This window comes from Ostrea edulis, chromosome 1 (genome assembly GCF_947568905.1).
Source record: "Ostrea edulis chromosome 1, xbOstEdul1.1, whole genome shotgun sequence".
In the NCBI taxonomy this organism is placed as follows: Eukaryota; Metazoa; Mollusca; class Bivalvia; order Ostreida; family Ostreidae; genus Ostrea; species Ostrea edulis.
This window is the reverse complement of record NC_079164.1, coordinates 57822452-57845591: the sequence shown is the minus strand read 5'-3', so window position 1 is coordinate 57845591 and position 23140 is coordinate 57822452. Positions and strand designations below refer to the sequence as shown.

Here is a 23140-nt window from a genome sequence, read left to right as displayed (position 1 = left end):
CCGGGTTATCCAGTGCATTATCGAGGGACCTCCTCAGGGGGCTGTGGCTGCCCCTCTTTCGGGGCTTTTCGATCCATCCAAAGTGAGACCGTGTGATTTGGACTTTGTTCCCAGAGTTGAGCTGTTGTCCGGCGGTTACGTTTCATCCCAACCCCCCTGGCCGGGGATCTCTGGGTCACCGCTCGTTATTTACGTGGCATTCCTAATGCAGGAAAAATTGTCAAGAAGCTGTATGTAGGGAATAAATCCAAAAAGCCTTTTAAAGGGGAGAAAAAACTTAGGCCACGTGCTTGGTTTCCGCCTCAAATACAAGAACCACGTAGCTGTTTCGGTTGGAAAAAATGTAATGAATGGTAGGGCTGAAACGATTCACCGAAATATCGATACTGTTCAATATAAACCCTCGATTCAATGTTCAATTCATTGCCTCGATTTTCGGTTCGATACGTTTATTACAAACTGGTTCAGTAAAATACATCAGGTTCGGCCTGTAATTATTATTTTTACTTGCATGAGGGACAAAATAGCACCAAATAACGTTCAGAGTGTTGTTTACCTTGAGTCTTACGAAAATAATAATAAACTTTATCAGTTTAAGCTACAGAGCCAACATGCATCTTACCATTTTGGCAATTTGGAAACATTTTGTTTTTAAAATTATGAATGTGAATCTTGGTAATTAAACTTTTCTTGAATGTTATTATTGGTTTCTTCTGTAAATTGTATCGTATTGAAAGTATTGAATCTTGGCATAAGTATTATGTATCGTATCGTGAAGGGGGCGTATCGTTTCAGCCCTAAGAATGGGTTCGATCACAGGGAGTACCGAGTGTGACGTAGTGCATACAAATTAACGTGTACCATGTAGCTGCTAAAGTCACGTAGACCCGACCTACAGGGTGTGTCAAAATCAATACGGACTATTTGATATAAACTCAAATAATCTCGATTGTAAAGGCTAACTCATGACATTTGAATGGTTTATGAAATACCTTGAGGGTTACTTGCTGTCTAAGAATAATTGTAGAACTTAATGGAAAATTACACCAAATTGTTATGAATAAATGAAAACTAATTTTAATCTGTATTAATAAAACACAAAATGTGGAATTTTCTCCTTTACAACTGTAAAAGAAATTGTAAAAGCTTTTTATCAATGCATTATTTGATATTATGCTGCAAGTTTCTACATGTACAACTTAACCCAATAGAAACAATTTACAGTTTTATCAAGTATAATCCAACAATAGCAATAAAATGCATATACAACATCAAAATAAACACATATTCTACTACTAAAATTGTTTGGCTTCTTTGGACTACTTGAACTCCTTTGGGGGAGCCCAGTAGGGTAATACAGTTCCCTGTGGAGGATCCAAGAAGGTAACTGTAGTCTAACTCATGGATGCGTAATTAATTCACCCTGGGGTAGATCCCAGCAGATAACTGTAATCTAACTAATGAGTACATAATTAATTCACCCTGGGGTAGATCCCAGCAGGATGAGCAAGTACCTGGGGGAGCCTGGCAGGTAATTGTAGTAGAAAACAAACTGATTTCTAACAGAATAAATTAGTTTTAAGGAAGATAGTTCCTGAGCTTTTGAGCACAACTGTGCAGGATGCTACAACTAAGTATTTTCTGGTTCAATACTTGCAAACATTACTGAACCCTATCCAGTTGAAAAAATTTGTGTCAATTCAAATTTTGATAGGGTTTTGCAGGGACTATAGTTTGTGGCAGATCGAAGGATTGATTAATCAAAAAGTTTTAAATCTGCGTAATATTACAGTTTCTTTTTCATTCAATATATCTTCTATCGATACTTCTATACATATATTTCAGTTTTATAATCTATGATACAAGTAAGGATCCAGTAAGTGTTCTACCAAGCCCGTATCTTTGCTTCTTATGAAAATATTAACAGCTGTGAAGGAGAAACTTCAAACTTGCTGTGTGACTACACATGCCAGAAGTGATGTAAATCAAATATGGATTCTAAAAAATTCTGAAGAACTTTTAGTAAACTTTAAATCGCAAAACTTTTCCCAAATGAGTAACATCAAAATGTATGACTTTTCAACACTTTTACACAACCATTCCTCACGATAAATTAAAGACTAGACTTTTTGAAATCATAGACAGTTGCTTCTTCAACAAAAATGGAAAACGGAAATATTCATATCTAGTGATCAGTCATCCAAAAAATTATTTAGTTAAACACCACTCTGATTCCATGCACAAGTACTCTGAAGTTGAAATAAAAAATATGCTGGTGTTCCTCATTGACAATATCTTTGTGGTCTTTGGTGATCAGGTCTTCCAACAGTCTGTGGGAATTGTGCTCTTCTTTGTCAGCTGACCTGTTTCTATATTCATATAAAGCAGAATTTATTCAAAAACTTCTATGTGAGAGGAAAAAATTTCTTGCTGTGGCCTTCAATTCGACATTTAGATATATCGAGGACGTTTTGTCTAATAACAATAATAATTTTCATTCATATGTTGATTCGATATATCCCTGTGAGCTCAAAATAAAAGACACCACAGAGTAGTCCACTTCTGCTTCATACTTAGATATTTTATTGAAAGTAGACATTAACGGCAAAATGACAACTCAACTTTATGACAAACGGGATGATTTCAGCTTCCCCATCGTCAACTTCCCATATTTATGTAGCAATATTCTATTATCACCTGCATGTGGTGTGTATATCTCTCAACTGATTCGATACGCAAGAGCTTGTTCTGCGTATGGTCAGTTTTTAAATCAAGGCAGGCTACTGACAAACAAGGGGTTTCAACAGTCTCAATTGAAGTAAGCATTTCGCAATTTCAATGGTCGTTACAACAGTCTAGTTCGTCAATACAACCTATCATTGGGTCAAATCTATCTGATTTGTTTCATACCGATTGTTAAGCCGTTTTTGGCACACTGATTTTAACTACGGATAACTAGAATGAGTTCGGTTTACCTGATCAGGATATAGGGCTCACTTCGGGTGTGACCGGTCGACAGGGGATGCTTACTCTTCCCTAAGGCACCTGATCCCACCTCTGATGTGTCCAGGGGTCCATGTTTGCCCAACTATCTATTTTGTATTGCTTATAGGCGTTATGAGATTTGATCACTGTTAGTTATCTTCACCTTTCACAAGTACATGTAGTACGTCTAGTTCAAATGTTTTGATTTATCAATTTGGTTGTTATATTTTTCCAAACAGGACACAGATTCATTAAAACCTTTATATCAATTTACTTGAAATTTTGTATAAAATTTCAGTATTTTCGCCAATGATTTTAAAATTTGGTCACTAACCCCTACTTTTTAAAGTTCCATTTCAAATTTTAAGGTAAGACCTTGAAAATTATGTGAAATTTTAGAAATTGACAGCTACTCCTAATATATCCTCTCAAATTTATATCATGATTTTTTTTGTATATCAAGAACAAAAAGGTAGATTATCTCTAGTGTTTTAAAAAAGACATGATTATGTATCTATTTTATGTAATGACTGATTAGTGTTGCTTATATTGTGTTGACACCAACAGACAAATCAAGTTTAATTATCCCCTCTCGCAACTAGTTGTGAAGGGGATATAGCATCGCTAATGTGCGTGTGTGTCCGTTACAGCTTGTGGGCAAATTTTAAAGAAAACCCTTGCACTAAGGATTATCAAACTTTGCATACTCCTGTGGCATTATAAGAGGATGAACCCTATTTATTTTCAAGTAAAATGGTGAAGTTTTTTTTAAAGATATCGCGTAATTACACCATTAAAAACTGAAATTTTATGTACGAGTTAACAATATAGACTTCCGGATAAAGTGAAAGTAAAATTAGAATAGAAAGAGGAAGGCCCCGATGGGGATAGAAAGTATCAATTTATTAGGAATTCCAGTATATTGACAGCTGGTGAGCTAACTTTGTGTTTGTATGCTATCATATTATTGAAAGTTAGCGTGCACAAATCTTGAGAAGTTGTGTATGAATTAAGTGTCTGAAACAGTTGAGAGTTACATTCCTTTGTGAATAGAAAAAAATCGGTGTACATATATTTATAATCAACGAATTACTTAATAAAATGATTTCACAAGAAAGATTGTTATAGTTATAAAAATAAAATGAAAATGTTGTTTACATTAATATGAGCACCGGTATACTACATTTTTTTGTATATACTGTTTGGCTTTTAAGCACTGTAAACAAGTGTTATGATTTAGATGTATAAAGAGAAGCAAACTTTATGTTATATATGTACGTGATGTCATGAAGAGAAAGGAAACATTAGACATGACAAATGAAAAACTGTTAAACATGAGAGTAAATGATGATAGAGTGCTGAGTTTTCTGCTTACAATTTTGAAATTTTAAACAATCTACTGATAAAGTGACCAAGGTGCTCACTTAGAGACAAGCAGCCAGCGACCAAGGGTACACTTGACAAGTGAATAACTAAGTGACCAAGCATCCACCTAGCCAGGTGGCAAATTGATACGACAAGTGATTAAAGCATTTCTTTTGTAAATAACATTGGTATTTCTATAATTTATCACACTAGACCAGTGTATGGCATATCTGTATATTTTGCATTCATTATTGTTTAGCAATGTAAGATTCGGGCAAACCGCGAGTACGATCCCAACCACGGATGCATGTTATGCCCCCCTCAACCCCAAACACCCACCCACCCCCACCCCCCAGCAAGTTGGTATACCTAGTGTTGTCTACTTAATATATTTGGAACCTTTCCTTGATACAAAAAGATACCTCTTCCGCTGAAAGAGAGAGACAGGGGAGGGGGGATGAGAGCAGAAAGAAGCAGGGATGGAATAAAGGAGATGGTATAAATTGAAAGTTTGAATAAATTTTAAGTGCAAAAAGGTCATGTTTAAAACACTGTAGCTCAATAACAAGAGTTGCAACCCCAGTTTTTCTTTTAATTTCCAAATTCTCCTTCAATGTAGAAATCAAAAGTACACTTCCCAAAAAAATTGACATTACTTCAAATCTCAGATGTGAACCTCTTTAAGTGACTCTGGGAGAATCCAGCAGGTAATTGAAGTATAGAACAAACTGATACTGCTTCCAATGAGATATTATGTATTGAGCAAATTGATTTTCAAATAACTTGTGTGTTTTTTCAAATAGTTTATCCTTCAGAAATTGTAATACTAGGGTGGCGTTTGTTGGGGCGACTTTAGTTCCCATGGCTGTTCCTTTTATGTGCAAGAAGCGTTTGTTGTCAAACATGAAATGGTTATTCTATAGGACCAATTGTAATCCCTCTAAGATAAAGTCTATGGAGAATCTAGGATTAATTTCACTGTAGTGCTTATCGATCCAGAAGGCAATTGCTCTTAATCCTAAAGTAAAGGTATGTTGGCATATAAAGATGTGACATCTAAACTAACCATTTTGGTATTGACCTCAACCATATTTGGGATATGGCTAAGGAAATCTAAATCGTTCCTTATGTAGCTTGGTACAAGCTGGCATGGTGGTTTAAGAAGTATATCCAACATAATTATTGCTGAGTCTGTGCTTAGAGCAAGTGGGTCCAGCTACAATTGGTCTTAGTTTTAAATCTGATGGTTGGGTTAATTTGACTCAAGACGAGTTTTTACCTATTATTCCGTTCTGTATTTCTTTGGACTTGCAAATCTTTTGGAGACCATAAAAGTTACTAGTTTTAATTTCGAAGTTTGTTAAATAATCCACTTCTTTATCAGTTAGAATACCCGTATATTTGGACGTGAAATTCTTCATTTTGTGCATGGTTTTTATATCCTCATTTGAAGATACTTCTTGTTAAAAATTATTATACATAAGTTGATTCAAAACCATTTCTATGTAATGATCCTTATCCATAATAATGATTGTTCCCCCTTTATCCACTTCTTTAATAACAATTAAATCGGGGCCTCCGTGGCCGAGTGGTTAGAGTATCGCGCTCAAAATCACTCGGCCTCTCACCTCTGTCGGCGCAGGTTCGAATCCCGCTTGCGCCGGTAAGTGAGAAAGTTTCCCAGTTTAAATTCGGAAGGTCAGTGATCTCTTCCCAGGTACATTGTATCTGGGTTCTCTTTTCCACCAATAAAAACTGGGCGCCACCAGATAACTGAAAAATTGTTGAGTGTGGCGGAAAACATCAATCAATCATTTAAATCATCAGTGGCAAAATTATTGATAGCTTTTTGTTGCAGTCTACTAAATTAATGTTATCCTTTACATGGGTACTAGTATTAATAGAATTATTATTTCTTGCAAAACTTTGTAAACATTTTATATATTCATCTAGATGTGTATCTCTGTTAGGTTGCAGTTTGAAGTTACTTTTGTTTCTAACCAAAGATTCATCTATACTTTCTTCATTTTGAAAATATTCTCGTAGTCCAAGTTTCTGACAAAATTCTTCAGTATGAAGGGTGAAGATAACAAACAGTGATCAATCCCACACATCCCATAAGTAATACAAAATAGATAATTGGACAAACATGAACCCCTGAACACACCAGAGGTGGGATCAGGTGCTTAGGAGGTGGTTAGAAGTATCCCCTGTCGACCGGTCACACCCGCCGTGAGCCCTTTATCTTGATCAGGTAAACGGAGTTATACCTAGTCAAAATCAGTTTGCCATTAACCGCCTAACAATCGATATGAAACACATCAGACAGCATTTGACCCAATGATAGGTTGTATTGGCAAACTAGATCATTATAACGACCATAGAATTTGCGAATTGCTAACTTTAAACAGGACTGTTGAAACCCCTGTACCATCAACTTGTTTGTCAGCAGCTTGCCTCGATTTAAAAACTGACCATAGGCAGAACAAGCTCTTGCGTATCGAATCAGTTGAGAGATATACACACCATATGCAGGTGATAATAGAATATTGCTACATAAATATGGGAAGTTGACGATGGAGAAGCTGAAATCATCCCGTTTGTCATAAAGTTGAGTTGTTAGTTTAACGTTAATGTCTACTTTCAATAAAATATCTAAGTATGAAGCAGAAGTGGATGACTCTGTAGTGTATTTTATTTTGAGCTCACAGGGATATATCGAATCAACATATGAATGAAAATTATTATTGTTGATAGATAAAATGTCGATATATCTAAATGTCGAATTGAAGGCCACAGCAACATATGTTTTTCTTCTCGTGGGAATTCCCACAGACTGTTGGAAGACCTGATCACTAAAGACCACAAAGATATTGTCAATAAACTATAACTCTAGTATAGTTTTTATTTCTGAACTTCAGACTACTTGTGCATGGAATCAGAGTGGTGTTTAAAAAGTAATTTTTTGGATGACTGATCACTAGATATGAATATTTCCGTTTTCCATTTTTGTTGAAGAACTGTCTATGATTTCAAAAAGTCTAGTCTTTAATCTATCGTGAGGAATGCTTGTGTAAAGTGTTGAAAAGTCATGGGTTTTTATGTTGTTGATCTGAGAAAAGTTTAGCAATTTCAAATTAGCTAAAAGTTCTTTAAAAAAATTTAGAATCTACATTTGATTTACACCACCTCTGGCATATCGTAGTCGCACAGTAAGTTTGAAGTTTCTCCTTCACAGCTGTTGATATTTTCGTGAGGAGCAAAGATAGGGGCTTGGTAGAGCACTTAAAAGATCCAGCGATGTATCTTTGTTTGTAAGGGTTTTTATGTAGTTTTTGGAGTCCAGTATAGGTATGGTAACTCATATTCATTCGACCCACCGACTGGGATACCAAATGTGCCTAAAACTGAAGCATGGTTTTGAAGAATTTCATCTTTTAAAAGGGCAGTTGGAGTATATATGAAGTACGATTACCAAAAGTGGAGTTAATGACACAGACAAGTTCGTTTAAAATACAGTTGTAATAATGAGCCTTACAAACAAAGACGATGTTGTTACAAGCTTTGGCAGCTGGAACCAAAACATATTTCTCATGTAAGGCCATGCCAATTTGTAATCTAGTTCGTCGGATTCGCCGCTTCTCTTTGTAACAAATCCAAATTATAATATTATCAAAAAATAATATCCGCCCGCGTGTTCAAAAATATCCGTAAATATTTTTTTTAGTTTTTACAACAAGCGCACAAATAACCTTGATGTATATGCTGACAAATGACAGAAGCGCGGGCTCTCGAGAAATTTCCTAACAGTGTAATACGGTTAAGTTATTCATGATGTCTATCTTAATATGTACGATACTTCATAACACTGGATTGGAAGTTGTTCCTTATGCTGGAATCGAACTGGAAGCCAATGAAACTTTTGAAGCGCTATTCGATGCCACTATTTAGAGAACATTGATAGCGTATGATTGATTGTTTGATTAGCCTATATATTGACTGAAGTCTCTCTTGAGAATATTTCACTCACATGAAGACGTTGCCATTGCCGGTGAAGGGCTGCAAAATTTAGGCCTATGCTCAGCGCTTATGACACTGAGGGATCTTTATCGTGCCACACCTGCTGTGACAAGGATCTCAGTTTTTGCAGTCCTATCTGAAAGACCGCCCCATTTATTCGCCTCTTACAACAAGCAAGGGGTACTGATCGATGACTATTTTAAACCGGACCGACAGTTAACGACAAATTCACAAAAGGTTTGGTGATGTCTTACCAAAATTCAAGAAAATGCTCAAAGCGATGCAATGGATATTGCATTTGCAATGAATGTCAAAACTGGATGTGTCCCTAGCAATATGCATATCTCTGAATCGAAAGTTTGTAGAAATGAAACTTAAATAAAATTCTTCAAAAAGACCTTATCAGTTAATGTTGCAAAGTACATGTATTATAGGTATAAAGAAAATAAGTCTTTGAAACCTGAAATACTTCTTATTTATTGTAAACTATATCAACAAAGTTGAAAAATATTAAGTTTATTTGGTAAACAAATGATATCTGATGATTTTAGATCTTTATTTTTAGGCGCCCGCTTTTTAAAATCACACTTAATTCAATTAAAAATATTTATATTTCTTGTATTCGCTCGCCTCATAATTTTCATCTCCAAAATTAAAAATAATATTTGTAAAATAATTTCGCCCTCTCGCCTCACTTTTTTTGTTTGAAAATCCGAAGAACTATTTTACAAATTGGTGTGGCCTAACCTATCTAATTCTTTTACCACTTCTGCTTTACTAAACACAGAAGGGTAGATGTTACATACTTTTGTTTTAATATGTCTAATGCGGGATTCTAATGTTCCTCTTATACTTTTAATCCATTCTGACAATGTATCAAGTTCTTTTTCATATTTAGCCCATCATCTGGCATAATCTTCGACAGAATTCATAATAGAGATGAAGTTCTGTTGCCAATTGAAAGACTGAGGTTCTCTGTATTTAGGACCTTTTAAAATAAGTGATTTGAGGTCCTCATTTTCAACTATATTAACATCACCAGTAATGACATGTCCAGGTGGATTGTAGTTGAAAGAAGATGAAGAACAAGAACATGTAGGTGGATTAAGTATAAGATATGGTCTATATCTAGGCACTGCAAAGTTTGTTTATGATTAAAAAGTGTGGATGCAATAGTAAAAGTATACTTAATTATAAGATGGTCTATATCTAGGCACTGCAAAGTTTGTTTATGATTAAAAAGTGTGGATGCAATAGTAAAAGTATACTTGTAGGAAATACTGGGTGGAGACTTGAACTTGAAATAAGTTGGAATACACGACAACTTTTTTATGACGAAGAATGTTGCTTATGTTGACAGCATCTATTCCTTTGTTTGTAAATTTAAACTTAAGGAACTGGTGTCATGATTTGGTGTTATAGCTATATGATTTATTTTCAGTGTGTATGTATTAAAGTATCTTGTCCTTATAGAGTTATTTACCAAAGTGGAACAGCAGGTAACTTGGGGAAAACATATCATTGCACTGTTCAACAACACACCATTGTACTACTGTGATTTGACTAGTACAAATTCATGCACTACTCTATCACATTAACAGGATTTTACACAACATGATCACCCAGTTCTAATTTTGTTTATAAGGTTAGGAGATGGCACTGGTCATGGTAGCTGTCAATGGTACAAATGTTCACTTCATGACTTGGAAGTTGTCGAGTTTGACCCACACTCATGCCATGGCTGTGTCAAAATTAACACTTAAAAATGGTGATTGCTCATTCATCAAATGCCCAGTGTGTGGATAGCTTTTCTGATATGACATTAAAAATGAGGTCCGTGTTGTAGCAGTTGTTGGCAAGTTAGAGTGCCAAGCGTATGTTTAAATTTATTTTGGCTCAGTTGGTGACATCTCAATATGAGTGGAAAATATTCAAATTTAAGTAAAGTTGAAAATTGGAAATAACTTTATGTACAATTAGTCATTGTATCATCACCGTGTCGGTTTTTAATACGTGACGAATGAAAAAAATATTCTATGAGTGAAGAAATTTAATGTCGCTTTATATTCGAGAAGTATCCTTAGAATTATTCCCTTTTACATATAAGCTGTTGAAATATGACTTCTTCAATATGTATTGCAGATTCTAGGTAGAATTGAAGCAGATCCAGATATTTTACCCAGAACAATTACTTATGAATTGGATGTCAGGCAGTTCTTCCAAAAATTCTGCTTAGAAAAAGACTTTCCAGTTTCATTCTTTAAAATTGCGACCATGTGCTGTCAAATGATACCAGAATGCAGGTATTTTCTTAATAGATATTGTTTCAGATCAAAACAGTATCAAATGATATCATTGCATAAATTTCTTAAAGTTGACATATCTATGTACATGTTTTACAAAGAAATAGTCTGTGTCAATTAGGCCCGGTCCCACTGGCATTTAGGAAGATTTGTGTATGAATTGCGCACAAAATTGGTTTATTTTCGCTAAACATCCGCAATATTCATCAAACATGCTTGTATGAGTCATCCGACATCCACATGTGTTCGCAATTATCCGCAGAAGCGCGTTTTTATGTTGCCAGGATTTTTGAGCTGCACAAAATTTTGACGGGGTAAATTTACAACTGACGGGGTATTGCAGCTTGGCAGTGGATTGGGCCAGTGTGTGAAACAGATATATAGCGTGCCTATCAAGTGCACATCCTGAACTAAAATAATTTGTAGTGAAAGCCACAAATAGAGGAGTGCCTTGATGAGCAGATGACTTGCCCCACCACCAAAGTAGAATGGTGGCAAGTTGCTGATGACTACCGGGGGTAGCTGCAAAGGTGGAACTTCCCTCACACCATTGGTGCCTTTGATGGCAAGCATGTGGCATGCAAAGCTCCCCCAACACAGGGTCGGAATATTTCAACTACGAAGGCTTCTTCATCGTCGGTCGCTCTATGTTTACCTCCCGTGGGACACAATGCCGATATTTTCACATACCTCATTAAAATGAGTGACCTAACGAGGACCATTGAGAATCGCTGTAAGTATTCCCAGTACTCAAAGTGTCAGCTGTAATTGGTGGCGCCCATGAAAGTGTGTGTGTTCTGTTGTGCCACTATCAAAGATATATAGATGAAAACTCCAGATTTGGCACCCAAAATGACTGATTATTTTAACTAATACCTCACTATCACATGTGCCCCATCCCCCCTTTCGGAAATCCTGGATCCGCCTCTGGTATGTTTATTATCATCACTGCTTCATGGCACTTGCATAAAATCAGTCATACATGATACAATTTAAAAATTAGATGCAAATTTGAATTAAGATATGGTCTTACAATTCCGTTCACATGTCATTTTGTAATTAGCGTAGGTGAGACATCAATTGTGTTTACACAAGAGAGGTATGCAAAGATTGAAGGTCACAATTACTGGCTCAAATTGTGCCGACAACACAACTGGAACAAATTATGGCAGTACTTAATACGCAAGTAAGTTTAACATACCTATATAAACTGATGAAATACCAAGTCTGTTAAAAAAAAACCATTGCTCCCGTATGATGGAACTACGAGTGCTGAACATGTATGATGTAGACCTGTACATAGACTCGTACGCAGTACGATAGTAAACGCTTGGTAACACAGGCTTTTTCCTCCTCTGTCTTTATAGACACAAATACACCCTCTGATTCAATAATGCAAATAAAGCATTTCGCTGAAAGTTTTGTAAATTGTCCAACTTTAACATAGTCATAATCTTGGCTTCGAAGGCATGTTTTTCTATGCTACCGAAGACTGGAAATAAGGGGCTTTTTCATTGGTTGAATATCGCAATAAGGGATGGTAAAGCGACCAATCACATATAGTAGCCGAGACACACCTTCCAGCGAAAATACTGGCGTTGTCTTACAGTAGGTAAATGTAGAGCGACCGACCGTGGGTTTCCGACGATGGGGCTTCTTCAGCATCATATGATTGGCATGGTCAGTTCTGACTACAAGTTCATTTGGGCTGACGTATCAGGAAATGGCGCTGCATCAGATTCCCAAATCTACAACCATAGTGATCTGAAGCAAGGTGTAGAAAACGACAACATCATGGGTTGGCCACGTCCAGACCCCCTGCCCAATGACAAACAAAATGTTCCCTACTTCATTATGAGTGATGACGCTTTCTCCCTAAGAACATACCTGATGAAGCCATACAGCACGAAGAACCTGACTAGGGAAGAGCGTATCTACAATTACAGATTGTGTATGGCAAGAAGAGTGGTAGAGAATCCCTTTGGTATCATGGTCAATAGATTCCAGGTACTGCTCACCACCATGCAGCACCGTGCTGTAACAGTCAGGCTCATAGTGAAGGCTTGTATTCTGCTCCACAACCTGATGCGCACCTGCTACCCAGTTTTGCAGAACAGACTTTTGGACCGTCAGCTGCAAAATAGACAAATGGAGCCTGGAGAATGGCAAAGGGACCAAAACTTTGTTGACACTGTGGAAGTCCAAGCACCCAACAGAGCTTCAAAAGTAGGCAAGATGCAGTGCAACCTCATCAAGCATTGGTGCTGATTCCGTCGCCTGGCAAAACAGAATGATAGATTTAGTGTAAAGACAGACCCTCAAAACCTGAACAAACACTGGTTCATTTCACCACCTTCTTGATGATTCAATAGGAAGATGTAATATTGGATGATGTATAATGAATGTATGATGAATCTTGAAGTTTGCATCACTTTTATATCAAGTTCAAAATTTATTGTCTTTCATTAATATAGGTCTAATTAGGATGTCACAGAAATCAAAATTAAACAAACACTTACTTTTATTTTATTCTTAATTGGCATTATAAGGTAATGTTGTGTGACATTCAATCTAATTAGAATTAGATCCTTTGATCTGCTCACCTACTTTCGCTACACAGAGGAGCGAAAGTAGGTGAGCGGATCAAAATATCTAATTTTAATTAGATTGGTGTGGCATTATAAGGTAATTCTGTGTGACATGATAAGGTAATACTGAAAACATCAAATAAACAAGTAAACTGTCCATGGCACAATATAGTCCATAAATCTACTGAGAGGTCTGGAGTTGCAGGAGTCGAAGGCAGTGGAGCAGGTTTGTTGAGGGACCTCATGGACAGCCAACTGGCATCCCCAATCCACTGAGTGACAGATTCAGGGAGTCATCCAAGATGTCATGTGTCAACTTCAACACTTGTGACAAAGTGTCTGCTGAACGTCTTGGGTGGTCAGTGGCACTGCTCTTAATTGGAAATTGGGATTGTGCTGGCTGGTACTGGGGGGATGGTAGGTGGCCTCGGTTGCTAGAACTGCTGGTACTGAGGGTAGGCAGATCGCTGTAGCTGCTGGAACTGGGAGTGTGGCTGGTACAGGCCCTGGAAGGTGCAGACTGGGACTGCCTCGGCATGGGTGTTGCAGGTTAAATGATGGGGAGATCAGCAGACGAGAAGTCGGGGACATAAATTGTAAATTTCAGGACTTCAGCACACTAGGGGCGGGGCAAAAGCTGCCCAAAAATGACCAATTTTAAAAAAAAATCTTCTCAAGAACCACACACGTGTAAGAAAAGCTAAATGCATAGTGATGTAGAGCAGGAAGGCCTCTACCAAAATTGTTCCCAGAGTAAGGGTTTTGACCCCAGGGTGGGGCCAAACTTGGAATATAGTATTTATGTGTAAGTTTGCTGATACTGTATAAAATCTAAATGCATACTTAGGAATAGCAGAAAAGGATGTACAAAAAATGGTGAATTTCACAACCCAGGGTTATGACTTTAGGATGAGTCCAATTTAGTCATATATTTTGATGTTTTAATGTTGATGCACCTATTATTTAAAGCCTTTCATCAGTGTATGCACTTTTGAGGGCAGTGAAGTTTTAAGAACACATCTTGTTTTATACTGTTGCTGAACATTAGAATTTAGCTTAGATATTCAGAACAGGAACTTTTTTCTAGATTTCATAGCCCATGGAAGTAGTGATACTTTTTCACTAGTATTCAGGTGACCGATAAGGCCTGTGGGCCTCTTGTTCGTGAAATATCCGCTTTTATTCATCGTATATTTGCTATACAAGAAATTTGTCATTTTTGGCCAATTTTGTTGCAGATGACAACAAACGCCCAAAAGAACTAGATCCACAAAGTACTAAATTTGGCCCTTTCGCAGAAATAAATGAGACTTTCACAGTTGATGCTCTAAGATTTATAGGTCATAGAACAATTTATTTTTTTATTACCCAAAAAACAACAGAGAGAATCTTGAATTTCATCTTTATTAATCTAATACTTAAAATTTTGCCTTTAGAGCTCATGCAGCTAGGTAATATAATACACAGTATTTATCAGCAGCACCAAAAAAAGAAGACTCAAGTTATGACTGAGACAAGATAGAAATTACTCTGTGGAATTGGATAAACTACAGGCTGAGAGCAAGTGAAACTTGCCTACATGAAACATGCTCACTAGCACCTGATACATGAAGGCTGAGGACAAGGAATGCTTGCCTATATGAGCTATGTCCACTAGCATGAAACATGTTCACTAGCACCTGATACATGAAGTTGAGGACAAGGAATGCTTGCCTATATGAGCTATGTCCACTAGCACCTGTGTAAGGAGCAGAGTAATCCTACCTGAGTAGAGCAATGCTTGCCCAGGATGCGATTGATAATTATCATAACAGGAGTACTCTGAAAGGATGCTGAATGATAAATGTACATTATCCCATGCTTGGGAGAAGTCAAATGGTAAACATACCATGAAGTAATATGCAGGTGAGTAACAGCTGCATAAGCCCCAAGTATGGGATTGATATATAGTGTTGCAAAGAAGTTCATTTGCTTGAGGTACTATATTCTTCCGAAACTACTGTTACTATGCAGTTTACAGGTACTGACAGATGGGAACACAATACACTATTTCACAAACACTAGAGAGTCCATCTACGTTACTTGTTAGAATTATATCTATGGAAATAATTCAGGAATCTACAAAACTAAACAATGGTTACAATTTTGTATTCTACAAATGATATTTACATTTTCTTAAGGGTAGTATGAGTAGCCAAACTACATTGAGCATCTTTAACCACATCCTTTGAAGTTCGGATATATCGTCTATAACAGTCAGATGACCACCTTCCCAAAGTTTTTATTAAGTGATCTTCCATTCTTGCTGATGTTGCAGCCCCTATTCTTAAGGAATGCCCATTATATTTGCTAGAATCATATCCAATTCTTTCAAGAATGTTTTTCAAATATTCAATGAAATATGTCCTAGTTACTGGCAAATTACAGTTTGTAACAAAAAATGGCTGTTTGGGCAATGCATTCAATAAATTCATAATTTGCATGTACAGGCACAATGACTTAACAGGACAAATATTAGTTTCATTCATATGTAATACAACTGTAGTACCTTTGTGAAAACGATCTGTTTTTGATCGTTTTAGAAATATTCTTACACAACTTTTCTCTACCAAAATGTCTCCACAAGTCAAATGGTATTCAGGGTCAAAATAATTCTGAATTGTCAATTTTCCACATCTAAAAAACCCATAAAAAGCTGTGACGTACATTGCTTCTAATAAAACATTTGTGTGTTTGTCAAAAGCACCTCTTCTTAACGCTAAACACATGCTTTCTAATATTTGATATGTGATTGGCAATCTTGTTTTTGATGTACAAGTATCTGATAATACCATTCAAAATCATGCTTAATCGATCCATAGATTGACATTTTGATTCAAATGGGTTAGGTATTCCCTTTTCTATGTATGCAAATCTTATGCCACATAACTACAATCTTATAGTGGAGTATTTTAGAGATAAAGTGTTTTGACAATATGCTACAAAGTAAATCAAAATATCCTGAGAAATTGGAGGAAAACTGTCATCAAATTGAACATTATATAGTGCTAAAAATGTTTGTAGGCATTAAAACCTCGCTGATATACATGTCTTGTATTGGAAGTTATTGCGTTTTGTCACAAATTTTGCTGAAGTTCCACATTACAAGCGAGATTGGTGGAACTGGAGTTACCTTTTCCTCTGCCTGTGGCGCGGCTGCTCGGAATCGCTTCAACTGTAATCGAGAAAGAGAGTCAGCAATTATATTGTTTTTCCCAGGCACATGTTCACTGTATATATCAAAATTATGTAGTGCAGCTCTATAACACAAGGTTCTCATCAAACTAGAAATGGGCAGGTCTGAGGACCTTCTTTTGTTGATAATTTCTACCACTGCAGCATTGTCACAATGAAATAAAATTCTTTTCTTTGACCACATTTTCCCCCATAATATGGCAGAAATGACAATTGGGTATAGCTCTCGAAAAGCTATCGAAATGGGCTGTTTCAACACTGTGGATAACTCCTGTGGCCAGGACTTGGAAAACCATCTGCCTTGAAAGTAACCTCCAAATCCCAATGATGAAGAAGCATCTGTGTAGAGTTCCATATCTGCATTACTTGTTAGGATAGTTTCATAGAAGACTGAAACACCATTCCATTTCTCCAAGAAAACTAACCACATGTGCAGATCTTCTTTACTCTGTTTCGAGAACTTGACATAATGATGTAACTTTTCTTCCGTTGTGGATAATGCTATGAGGTAAGAGATAAAGGCTCTACCTGGTCTTATAACTTTGGCTGCAAAGTTGAAATGGCCTAATAACTGTAGTAATTGCCTTTTTGTTACTGCTGACTTTTTCAAGAAGTCTGTGATAAAGGTTCTTATTCTTTCGACCTTTTCAAGGGGAAGTCTGGCCTCCATTCTTTCTGTATCCAAGATGATTCCCAAATATTCCAGGCAATTTGTTGGTCCTTCTGTCTTCTTTAATGAAAGGGGAATATTAAGCCTTTTGAATAGTGTGCAAATTATTGCCATGGTCCTTTCACCAATATATCCAGGATTGTCTATAGTCAAAAAGTCATCTAATAAATGGAATATATTGGAAATTCCATAATTGTTGTGAGCAATCCATACTATTGCTTTTGACAAATGGTCAAAGATCTTTGGTGAACTTCTGCTGCCAAATGGTAAGCGGACAAAATAATAATATTTATTTCGCCATTTAACACATAATAAATGCCATTGTTCTGGTGTCACTGGAATGAGTTTGAAGGCATCACTTATATCAGTTTTACAAAGAATTGCGTTTCTTCCCAACTCTTTGATCTTCTTGATGGCATCGTCGATTTTTACATACTTAAGCGAACATTTTTCTCTATCTATCAAGTCATTAACACTGTCCACATCTTCCTTTTGATGAGGAGAAGATAAGTCCAAGATCAACCGCTTTTTTCCCGAGTATTTGCCTGTTGCCAGACCCAGTGGACTTACTCTGTATGTTGGGAATTCTAAGCTGTCGAAAGGACCTTCGACAAAACCTTTTTGTACTTCTTTGGTTAAAAGTTCATCCACTGTTGTTGGATCCTCTGTTGCAGATTTAAATTTTTACATTCAAAGGAGTTATCCATATGGAAATCATCACCGAAAAAGATGTCAAATCCAAACTGTAGACCATGAATTAAGTAATTTACAAATTGTCTGTCTGGATGGTTTTGTAATTCATATTTAAGTCTTTCAATATTAATGGGAGTAGTTGCTTTGGACTGGTTTTCTAAAGGTAGTCACATACTTTGTTTCTGTTTCTTGGGTTTGCTGGTCTCAGATGTTGCCGATTTTTCTGTCTCTTGCCTTGGACATTTGTTTTTTCCATGACCAGAAGAGAAACAAGTTGCACACACATTGGCTCTTTTACAGTATGGTAATGCACATCTATTATAATTAAAATTGTTACATACAGGTTGGCCATCTACATAGGTAATTTGTCTGTCATAACGATCTTTATGACTTTGATTTCTGGAATTCTTCGCCATTTTGTCTTTGTGCTCTTCTGTTTCTTGCCTCTATGCACATACCTGTTGTATGTGTAGTAGATCTGCAGGATTCGCATTTGCTTACTTCAGCACCTGCTACCACTCATTTCAGAAGTTCGTCATCTCCTTTGCTCCAGTTAATGAACATTCCGTGCTGCTTTAGTGCTATTGCACACTTTGCTGAAAAAAGTTTGTGGTACTCAAAATTTTTGAGGCCCACACATTGTGCACTTCAATGATATGGGCCAGGTATCCGTCTAGTTCCTCCTGTCTCCAGGGGTAGGCATTTGGTCCGCACATAATGCGCTTATAGCGCCCAAATGCAGTTACAAATTCGCTAATGCTGAGATTCCTTGAAAGACGTTTGTCTTGTTTGTCCGTCTTGTCACTTGGTAATTGCGTTTCGTAAGCAGGTATTAGTAGTGCACACAAATTGATGTCGTTACCTCTTAAAATCTTTTTTCTGATTTCAGGATTTACTAGGTCTATGTGCCCTATGTCCTTTGATGATACCCCAGCATTAATTGTATTTTGCGTACCTGTGTTTTGAGCATGGCTATCCGGATACGAAGTTGTCGTTGCACCAATCCCCATATTATTCACAAATTTTCTCAGCGGGTTCTCTTCTGAATTCTTATCTTTCTCTAGCAGTGTGTTTACAGTTTGTTGGAGAGCAGTGCAGGACTTTGCCATCAACTGTATTGTCGTTAAAAGCTCTCGATTGTCGCTGGCGCCATTGTTGTTGACATTGTGCACGCTACTTCCGCCCAGAAGTGGTGGTTCTCCAGAGATATTATTAGATGACACAACGTCACATCCGCCCAAGTCTCGAGCATCTTCCCGCGAAATTTGCTGAGGGTCTGTCACGTGATTAGGATTCTTGTTGACATTTTCCTGATACAACTGTCGTAATGCCGTAGCACTGAAAGTTTTAGGCACCGAAATTTCCAGATATTGTAATTTATCTCTGAGTTCTGCCACTGTCCAATTCAGCGGATTCGTCATATCTAACGTTGAGCCTTGTCCACTCGTCCTGTTTTGTTCTACGATGAGAACGAACATCATCACCTCTCCTTGTGTATCTTCTTGCACCTCGGGCATAGTGTTATGACGATTGTTTCTCCAAGAAACTTAAATATTTAGGCTTAAATACCAACTAAAAGTCAAATGTAGTTTATCAAAGGTAAAACATCATGGTCATCGTATCAGATTTCACACATGTATATCTACTATCCTCACACTAGCAATCCAGTCACCACATTGAATTCACATTTGTATGCAATCCAGTATCAAGTAAACAAAGTCACATAAACGAAAGTTAAACGGTGTAAGGAAAATAAGTTTAAATATGAAAATAGACACTGTACGTAAACACAACTGCTGAAACATCCAAGATTGTAAACTGATCTGATTGGTCAGTAACATCACGTGATTCTATATAGGGGGTGTTCCCTGTGGGATATTCAATATCTTATTAGGTACTCAACTTATCTGGGAAATTACGAAAGAAGTTGTGTTTTGGGAATAAACTCTGATTATTAACATAATCAATATATAACAATATCTTTTCTAGTTTTCGTTTTACAGTCGTTTAAACTTCGTATTGTTTTTCAGCATGAAAACTATTTAACGTCATGATGCTTACGACACTCAATTCATGCGCAATTAATCCTCTCCCTAATGGGACCGGGCCTTTAAAGAGCAAGGTACATTAAGCCCCAATTTTCGCCTCAGAATTAGGGTATAAATCTAAAATGTGGTTTCACTTGGTTTAATCATTATCATTATGCACTAGGACATTGACCCTGATGATACATGTGGAAATAAAGTGACGTAATATGTTCTGCAACATCATTTTGGTCATCTTCCATTGACAAGATTTACTGAAATCGGCAAAATTAGCCGGTTTTTTTTGTGTTTTTTTTATACCTTTACAACCATTTTTAAGATAGACATGCATCAACCATAAAGATGTTTTTTGTGCACATTAATCATGTTGAAAGTCAGTAATGAGCAAAATTTCGATGTTGTTGATAAATGCGCAGACTATCAAATATAACGTAAACTGCTTCCCGTGTTTATCTGCAATACAAATTTTAACGTTGATGGTGTTATATAAGTTTAATGAATAAATAATATCCATATGTACAGCACATTGTAAAACTATACGAGTTTGCATTAAAGAAGATATTGTGTGCACAGAGATCTAGCTGGAATCTTCGATATATGGATACGCAGTGGTATTAATGCAATTACTATAACACATGACAAAGTTCAATCATATATTCTTTTTTATCATTGACAGTTTATGATATGAGTTATCCCCCTAAATTGGTGCGCGTATAATGAGCCGGCTACAATGTGTATTTATATACATGTCTAAATATGCCGTGCTAGTCATACTTGAATATTCTACCGTACATGTATGCTAACTTATTGGGTATGTTGCATATATAATTTCAAATGATATTTTAATATTGTATGTATTGCCTACCTGCAGAACTGTACATTGCTCTCCGAAAAAATTATGTTGACAGACTATGTATTGCCCATCTAGAAAAAATAAACACTCATGATACATAACATGTATGTTAAGTTAGAATTTTATTAGGTCACCTCAGTTAACTCAGATGACCTATTGTAATTGGTTGTCGTCCGTCGTCTTGCGTTAACAATTGAATATTTTTAACTTCTTCTTGATAACTACCAGTCCAATTCTTTTCAAATTTGGTATGAAGCATCTTTGGGACAAGGGGGATATAAATTATAAATTTCAGGACTCCAGCACCCATGGGACCCTATGGGCGGGGCAAAAACTGCCTAAAATTGACCAATTTTCAAAAATCTTCTTCTCATGAATCGCACATGTGTAAGAAAAACTAAATGCATAGTGATGTAGAGCAAGAATTCCTCTACCAAAATTGTAAATTTCATGATCCCCGGGGTAGGGGTTCTGAATCTTGGTTGGGGCCAAACTTACTACATAGTGTTTATATGTAAAACACTTAGATAGCATCTTTTTTAGTGTTATTGATACTAAATTGAAACTGAATGGATATTTAGAATAAGCAGGTAGGGGCCTTTACCAAAATTGTAAATTTGATTATACCAGGTGTAGGGGTTTTGGTATTAGGGTGGGGCCAAACTTAGTATGTAGTATTTATGTGTAAGTTTGCTGATACTGTATAAAATCTAAATGCATTCTTAGGGATGTACAAAAATGGTGTATTTCACAACCCAGAGTTTTTACTCTAGAATGGGCCCAAATTAGTCATATCTCTTAATGTTTTAATGTTAATATACCTATTATATTATGTAAAACCTTTCATCAGTGTATGTACTTTTGAAGGCATTGAAGTTTTAAGAACACATCTTGTTTTATACTGTTGCTGAACATTAGAATTTAGCTTAAATATTCAGAACAAGATATTCTTTCTAGATTTCATAGCCCTTAGGAGTAGTGATACTTTTACACTATCACTCAGGGGCCTTCACGAAATGGTGTAAATTTAGGGCGTAACTTAGGCCAAGTAACTAATGTACGCCAAAATTTAGGCTGGCCTAAATCGCATTTTACAAAGGAGCGTAATACTGGGTGTAAACCCGAGATAGTACACCAAAGACGGAACTTAGAGCATGCGCAATTGCTAGTATATTATGTTTTTGGTTTCGAGACTATTTTAAATCAAAATGATTTTAAAAGCTCTTAAAATATTATAAACGATTTTTGCTGAGAAATTAACGAAATAGACTTACAATTGTAATGTAATTGACTTTCATGATTGTTTAAAGCAAATACATATTATTAGAGACATGTTATGTGTGTAACATCAAAGGAACCAGTAATTTTGACTGTAATAATGATATTAGGAGTACATACTATACCTGTCTATTCATTGAAAAAGTAAATTACATGAAATAGGGGTGGTATTGTATAGACCCCTAATATCATTATTACAGATCAAATTACCGGCTCCTGTGGTAACACATAAATTGAAATTAAGAGAACGCATTTTTTCAAACATCCACTTTGAATTATTTTTTAACCAGAAATTTAAATTCCATTTTTTAATCACATCAGTAAATGACCACCCACCGTAAAGAAGAGTTAAGGAAATTATTGAATTGTGTCGTTTATTCCTCTGAATAATACTGCACATATAATAATAAACTATATAATTATAGATGTGTGTTGATAGACTCAGCCCCAATGAGTTTCTATTGAGATTTGAATTTATGAAGTTGTAGTTGTTATATAAAATGAGTTTTAAAGCATGAATAAATGAAATATCAGACTATAATTGTATCTACTGCTTGAGGAAAAGAGCAATGTATTTACAATCTGACAAGTACAACAGACCTATATTATATATATATATATTATATATACATAATATAGGTCTGTACTTTAGTCAGATTGCATGTATTTACATCACCTACATTGTTATTCTATTTTATCAAAGTTTAAAATAATTTATGAATTGAATGTTACATATGTATTATACTCTGACAGTGGCAGATATCGGGGGGAGGGGGGGGACGTGGTCGGCGCTCCCCCCCCCCCCCCTCTTAAAAATTTCAAATCTAAGGTAAATCGTGGTCTCTTGCTTAGAAAAAAGCAAATGATAAATGGAGCAATACTTTCTTCCACTCTCAGAGAAATAAATGACAAATCTTTTGATTTATTGAATTACTTTTATTGGGAGAGTTAAGGTAGTTCTACATTTATTACAATGTACTTATTTTTTCAGTATGTATATTGCGTGTATAAATTCTAGATTTCAACTGTGCATTCCAGCTATACTGATGTCTGATTCAGTATTGAAGACAATAATATAATGGCGTCTTCAAATTCAGAGTAAAATC

General features: G+C 36.2%; 1 protein-coding gene across 6 annotated transcripts in view; it reads left to right on the top strand.

The window, feature by feature from the left end:
- Positions 1–23140, top strand: part of LOC125664639 (LIM domain kinase 1-like) — a 231804-nt gene that overhangs the window by 199169 nt on the left and 9495 nt on the right. For 3 of the 6 annotated variants that reach the window (XM_056154636.1, XM_056154629.1, XM_056154650.1), the window contains 2 exons: positions 10513–10673; positions 11737–11859. In XM_056154636.1, coding sequence (XP_056010611.1) covers positions 10513–10673; positions 11737–11859 — 284 coding nt within the window. The remainder of the gene's footprint in view (positions 1–10512; positions 10674–11736; positions 11860–23140) is intronic. The other 3 variants (XM_048897478.2, XM_056154642.1, XM_048897480.2) reach the window with 1 other exon arrangement.